This window comes from Ovis aries, chromosome 11, assembly GCF_016772045.2.
Source record: "Ovis aries strain OAR_USU_Benz2616 breed Rambouillet chromosome 11, ARS-UI_Ramb_v3.0, whole genome shotgun sequence".
Classification (NCBI taxonomy): Eukaryota; Metazoa; Chordata; class Mammalia; order Artiodactyla; family Bovidae; genus Ovis; species Ovis aries.
The window spans coordinates 28746387-28753774 of record NC_056064.1 but is presented as its reverse complement, the minus strand read 5'-3'; the positions used below and the strand labels follow the sequence as shown (position 1 = coordinate 28753774).

At 44.9% G+C, this 7388-nt stretch overlaps 1 protein-coding gene across 2 annotated transcripts in view; it reads right to left on the bottom strand.

The window, feature by feature from the left end:
- The window catches only part of USP43 (ubiquitin specific peptidase 43), a 48785-nt gene that overhangs the window by 4315 nt on the left and 37082 nt on the right, over positions 1-7388 (bottom strand). For both annotated transcript variants that reach the window (XM_042255659.2, XM_042255660.2), the window contains exons 13-14: positions 6437-6595; positions 4579-4743 (exon numbers count right to left, since the gene is read on the bottom strand). In XM_042255659.2, the coding sequence (XP_042111593.1) occupies positions 4579-4743; positions 6437-6595 (324 nt within the window). The remainder of the gene's footprint in view (positions 1-4578; positions 4744-6436; positions 6596-7388) is intronic.

Below are 7388 nucleotides of genomic sequence, written 5' to 3'. Positions count from 1 at the left end.
GCAGCCCTGGCAGGCGGCGAGCCCGCTCTCCATCCTTCCCCCGCCCCCAGGCGAGGGGCGCGGGCACCCCGCATCCTGTCACCGGAACCGCAGGTGTCCACAAAGCACCCAGCTCCTCTTTCTCAAGACGCAGTGAGAAAGCACCTTGCCGATCAGGATTTTATTTCATTCTGTTTGTTGGATCTGAGAAGGAGCCAGAGCTTTGGCGGGGTGGAGAAATAAACGCGAAAGCACCCACTGGGAGCCAGTGCTTCCTGTTCACCAAAGACTTCGCTTTCAGGGAAGGTGGGCGGTGTAGTGGGGGGGCCAAGTGCTCCCCAACAAGAGAAGCCGCAGCAATGAGAAGCCCCAGCACGGCAATGAAGAGTAGCCCCCGATTGCCACAACTGGAGGAAAGCTCAGGGGCAGCAACGAAGGCTCACCACAGCCAAAAATAAAAACGAGCAAGTAAATAAAGACTCTCAGGAGCCAAGGCCACCGGCCCCGTCCATCACTCCAAGAACCACCGGCCACTCGAAGAGGTGGGAGGGAAGCCTCTATGTGCAGAAACAGGAAAGTAAGAGCACACTTAAAGGGGTCTGGCTGGAGAAGGACATGGCAATCTACTCTGGTATTTGTGCCTGGGAAATCCCGCGGACAGAGGAGCCTGGCAGGCTACCGTCCTGCGGTTGCAAAAGACTCAGACACCACTGAAGGGACTAAGCAGCAAACAAAGGGGGTCTGGCAGTCAGAGAATATGAATAAACAGAACCATCAGAACAGGCTCTTTTGAGCCATCAAAGAAAACAGACAAAAGCTGTCGATGAGACTCCAGTGTAGAAAAACAGGAGACTGAAATATGTGACTTTCAGGTTTTAAATTTCAGTAAATGAACTGAAGGCATTTAGGGTCACTGTTAAGACTCAGATTAGTGCCCTGAAGTGATCTTGAAATTTATGACATTTGGTACACTTCACAAATTCTATAATTGTGAAAGAAGCGTTCAAAGCCACAGAGCAAAATGGCAAAGAGATAGAAATTGCAGGGCAAAGCTAGGAGACTTGAGGACGGATGTAGGAGAGTCAAGAGGCAAATAACAGGAATTTGAAAAATAGGCAAGACAATAATTAAACAAAAAGAGCATTTCCTTAAAGAAAAGCCTGCATCTGGAGAAGGAGCATTCCGAGTTCCAGACAGGGTTGATGAATGAACACAGACCCAGGCATATTCTGGTAGGATTTCTAAACTCCAAGGTCAAAGCTTCCAGCCAGAAAGAACAAGTGACTGTCACGTGAAAAAAAATAACTTGTCACCTGCAACCTTGGGGCCTCATAGACCGTGGGAAAACGTCCACAGATGCCCTAGGGAAAAACAACTGTAACCTAAGAGCCCTTCCCCACCACGCTACCATATACTTTCAGGGGAAAGAAAATATTTGCGGCTCTGCTGAGAATTAGACAGCATATCACACATACCCAAAAAGAACTCTGAGCAAACACTAAAAAGTCAGCACCACGACCGCAAGACAGAGGGTGATGAGAAGAAGACAGACAGCGGCGTCCCAGCAGACACTGCAGTCAGGTCCCATCCACCCTCCTGGGGAACAGGTGGTCTTAGGATGTGTCACCTGAGGCTAAGCTGGCGTGTCTGGGACAGGAAAGCGACAGCAAGAGGAATTCTGATGACAGTCTGGAACAGAGGAGGAAACCACCTCAGCAGAATCTAAGAGCTGGGGAATGACATGGGGAGCTCCAGAAACAGACCGGAAGGAACGCGTGAGAACATTTCTAAGCTCTCAACTGGGGGGAATGGCATGGAAGCGTTATGCAGGCCATCTTATGGGGGAAAGAGGGAAGGCAGTGCTGAAACAGAATGACTCGCAGGAAGCAGCTTCTCATATCCGTATAATAACAGGACAATACATTTGATTATAAATATTGGGAAGCATGAAGTAACAATAAGATGTTAAAGAACAGCACTTCCAAGTGAAGGAGGAGAAAAAGGGAACACATTGCAACGTGATCAAATCACCAAAAATAAGAAAGAAAGAATGAGTGAGTAATAGAAAACATTTTCAAATGAAAACTCACTATATATAAAATAGGTAACCAACAAGGACCTACTGAATAGCACAGGGAACTATAGCAATATTTTGCAGTAACCTGCAAGGGAAAAGCATCTGAAATATATATATAATTATATGTTATATATGCGTGTATGATAAGTCGCTCAGTCATGTCCAACTTTTTGCCACCCTACGGACTGTAGCCAGCCAGGCTCCTCTGTCCATGGGATTCTTCAGGCAAGAATACTGGAGTGGGTTGCCCTCCTCCAGGGGATCTTCCCGACCCACGGATCGCATCCATACCTCTTACGTCTCCTGCATTGGCAGGCAGGTTCAGGAAATCACTTTGCTGTACACCAGAAGCTAACACAACACTGTAAATCAACCATACTTCAATTTTTTTTTTCATACTTCAATTTTTAAAAAGGACATGGTGAAATTAAATACAACAATCGACTCACCTAACTTAATACTTAAGATATAAAGCTCAAAAAAAAAAAAAAGATATAAAGCTCACATTCCTCAAACAGACAATGTACATTATTTTGTACACTGTGTACACAGAACACTGACAAATAACAAATAACACTGACAAAATAGTCATCATGTACTTACTTGATCACAAAAAGGGAATGGTTTTTGAAAACAACATTCTTGGATCACGATCCATAAAATCAGATATCAAGAATAAAAGAGTGACTAAAAACTCTTAAACAATTGAAATACCCTGATAACCTTAAGATCAAAGAGGAAATTGAAACTGAAATAACATACTATTTGGAAATCACTGAAAAAGAGACAGTAAAACCTTTGAGGCTTAATACAAGCCATAGAGGAAATTCACCATCAGGAGCATCGACACTGAAATGCTTTAGTCCTAGGGCCCCTCCTCTGAAAGGACCTCAGCAATTTTTTCACATGGTCATGTTTTTATATACAATTACACAAGTATTTCTGTGTCCTTTCCTTTTTAACAGAGCCTCTCCTAACATTCATCCCCAATTATATAAGTTGTGGTTCCCATAAATTTGAATCTGTTCATTTTTGTTTAAATTGCCTTCATTATTATGAGGTCCCATAACCAGAGCTATTGGAAGGATCAAACTGCCAAGCTATCAGTGTTTCTCTGCAGGGGAACTGCTGGCACTTGGGAAAGACAAGTCTGTGCTGCGTGGAACCATCCCTGAGCATTGCAAGACATTTAGCATCCTTGCCTCCTGGGGACTAAATGCCAGTTGTCCCCTCTACTCATTTTGACAGTAAAAAAAATTCTCCCACATACCCATAGGGATAGGAGGTGGTATTAAGTGAAAGTGTTAGTCCCTCAGTCGTGTCTGACTCTTTGCAATCCCATAGACTGTAGCCCACCAAGCTCCTCTACCCATGGAATTCTCCAAGCAAGAAAACTGGAGTGGGTTGCCATTCCCTTCTAAGGGATCTTCCCAACCCAGGGACTGAACCTGAATCTCCTGCATTGCAGGCAAATTCTTTACCATCTGACCCACCAGGGAAGCCCAACCACTGTTGAAAACCTATGGGCTGGATTTTGATCTTGCCCAGGCTTAGTACTCGCAAGAAAATAAGGATGGATATTCAACCATCTCAGGGCTTCTCAAACAGGTTCCAAATCTATCACCATTATATTCAAACTCCAAGAGGGAACACTCCTTTTGAAGCAAGGCTCTGACCGGTGTCCTAACTTGAAACTTGAATTTGGAATTTACACCTAAGAGCCACAAAGCCAGGATTCTGGCAGCCAGAAGGAGCAGGTCTTCCTGCAGCCCAGTTACTCTGCAGCTGAGCTTGTGACTGGCTATGTCTGAGGTTCAGCTTTCTCTTTTGTAAAAGGGCGATCATCTCACTTCTCCCAGAGAGCTGGATGAGGAGATGAGATACATAACATGCCTGCAAGGGCGTGGAGGTCAGTGACTCTCCAATACTACTCCTCCTTCCACCCCACCCCTCTCTGTCTCTCTGGGGAATTTTCTAGAGCTATGCCTGACCCCTGTCTGAGTACTATGTTGGAAAGTTGGCTGTCTCTCGAAGTTGCCTCCTTAAGCGATATGAAACACATTTTTTCTTGGGAAAACTGAGAAATGGCCCAAGGTCCTAAACCTCTAAACAGACCTGGGGTGAATTTATGAGCTTGTCAGAGGCTCATGCTAATGAGGAATGGACAAGCTTGGGAAAGAATGCCTTTTGTTTTTTGTTCAACAGACACTACCCTAAAATGTGCAGTCATAAAAAAATGTGCACAGATAAAAAATGTGAAAAGAAATGCCCAGATAGAGTAAGTCAGAATATAATGCACTGGGACTTCCCTGGTGGTCCAGGGGCTAAGACCTGCGCTCCCAATGCAGAGGGCCCAGATTCCATTCCTGATCAGGAAACTAGATCCCACATGCCCCACCTAAAAGTTTGTAATGCTGCCCCAGCCAAGACCCAGCACAGCCAAATAAATAGACAAATATTCTAAAAAAAGAACATAAAATAAAAATAAGATCAGCAAATTTAACTCATATGATGGAACATACCCTTCTCCTGCCTGGGCAGGCTGTTGGTGCAGAAGGCAGACTCGGGCAGCCGGGGCCGTGCAGGGCCAGGGGCAGAGCTCCAGGACAACAGGCTGCCCCTTGTACTGCCGTTACTGCTCCCGAGCCGGAGGAGCCAGTGGTCAGACAAGGAGGAGCTGGTGGAACCTGCAGAGAGAACACAGAGCAGGTGGGCTGAACCATCCTTTGGGGCCCCCAGAACACTTATCACCGCCAGATTCCCATCCCCGAGCCCGGAACTACAGAACCAGAATGGAGCTATAGAAACAAAAGTGAATTGCTAGAGGAGAACCTGTAATTGATGAACCATAGCTTCCCTGGTGGCTCAGAAGGTAAAGAATCTGCCTGCAACGTGGGAGACCCAGGTTCGATCCCTGGGTCAGGAAGATCCCCTGTAGAAGGGCATGGCAACCTACTCCAGGATTCTGGCCTAGAGACTGTAGGGCTACTGTCCATGGGGTCACAAAGAGTCAGGCACGACTGAGCGACTACACTTTCACTTTCTTCTTTAATAAACATAGCTCTCAGGTTGGGTTAGGCAATTATTTCCTATTGAGGACCCACATCCCTTATAACTGCCTCCCTTTCTAATAGGACTAATGCAGGGTTATACTACACAAGCGTAACACATTATTGACCTGAGATGTATTAATGTGTCTTTTGTTACCTGAACATTACTGACTGGCAACACATCAACACGTTTGTAGAGAGCGGTACAATTAACATCACCCTGAGAAGGTGTTAGAGCTTAAAATTGATCAAGGGTTTATTATGCAACTTATAAATGTCATTATCATTCACATTTTCCTCCCTTAGGTTTTTAACCTTGTGTGTAGTCTACACTTAAAATTTTCAAAAATAACACATTGCAAAATTTTGAGTGAAAAAGAATTTTTCAGTAAATTTTATGCTGATTGTCCAAGTGACATATATAGTAGTGTCTTTGAAGATGACAGTTCTTCAGAATGTAGTTCTGATTCCAACAATGTAATTATTAGGCCAACAAAAGATGGAAAGTGAAAATGAAACCCATGGTGCTAAAGAAGGCTCCTTTGCTTCTACAGAAGAGAGAATAAAAGACAAAATTTTATGAAAATCAGAAAACTACAGTTGTGTCAGATGTAACAATTGAACATCATAACCGCAAAGTGTTAATGAAATAGCAGAACTAACTTTTGGCTGACCAAAATAAAAATTGGTGGCCAAAGCAATAGTTTCTGCAAAAATCCCTCAGTCAATAATGCGCTAATTAAGATCAGGCTCACATGAGCAAGAGAGAAAATATAGAATGCCACGCTCCCAAGAGTCACGTGTCACAGGTACAAAATGTTATTCCTTTTCCCGTTCTTGGATCTCAGTGTGTCCCACCCACATCCTTACAAAAGGGACACAGTTCTGTAGGGCTGTACATGCTCTGGAAAGTGAAAGTAAAAGTCGCTCAATCATGACTGAGTCATGGACTCCCCATACAGTCTGTGGCATTCTCCAAGTCAGAATACCAGAGTGGGTAGCTGTTCCCTTCTCCAGTGGATCTTCCCAACCCAGGGATCGAACCCAGGTCTCTCACATTGCAGGCAGATTATTTACCAGCTGAACCACCAGAGAAGCCCAAGAATACTGGAGTGGGTAGCCTATCCCTTCTCCAGCGGATCTTCTTGACCCAGGAATCAAACCGGGGTCTCCTGCACTGCAGGCAGACCCTTTACCAGCTGAGCTACCAGGGAAGCAGACAAAGCTTCCTCTTTCAGACCCTTGCCAGACCTATCCTGGTCCTTGATGTGACTGAGCATCTTACCTTTGTTCAGTACCCCCCTCTCCCAGGAGGAACGGCAGTACCTACCTCTCATGGAGCTGCTGGCTGACCACGGAGGGATGCTGTTCCTCTTCTGATAAAACAAGATGTAAGCCCCTCGTGTATTGACCTCGTCTTCTAGAAGTGGCTCCACTGTGCTGTCATCGTAACTGTACCACTGGCCGTCCAGAGAGTTCCGACAGTAGGCTGCGAAGGTCCAAACCCCAAGTCCCCATTAATTGGAGCCCCCCAAAGCAGGAAGAGATTTCCCACTGGCATGGCTGAAAAACAGATATTTGTCATAGAATGAGAAACGTCGGTTCATTTTTAGCCAGAAAGGAATTTCGTGGAATCAGAAAGGATCAACCAGTTATACGTCCAGATGCTCACTGACAAAGTGAGTTGTTACTACACAAGCTGAATCCTTACACTGTAGAGATTGTTCAGGCAAAACTTCTAATAAAAGCATGTCCTGAGTTCCTTATGGGGGGCTTCCCTGGTGGCTCAGACGGTAAAGAATCTTCCTGCAATGCATGAGACCCAAGTCTGATCCCTGGGTCGGGAAGATCCCCTGAAGAAGGGAATGGTTACTCATCTCAGTATTCTTGCCTGCAAAATCCCACGGACAGAGGAGCCTGGTGGGTGACAGTCAATAGGGTCACTAAAGAGTCAGACATGACTGAGCAACTAATACTTTTGTAATGCTAACGTACGGTAACAATGCTAAAAGGTCATTCTGGTTCTTTTGAGAAGCTTCAAAATGCACATCTCTGATTCAGTACACAAGGACAATATGTAGTTGGGATTATAATACACTTCCTTCCCACCTAAGAACTATAGTCAAACATCTAAGAAAATGATTATAGATAAGACTCTCACCACCTTCCAAACAAATACAAGAAATATTCCTCTCCTTTCCCTCCACATCTCAGTAAATGGTACCATAACATACTAATTCAGGAGTAAAAGCCAGCTTTTTTCTGTAATGGGCCAAATAGCC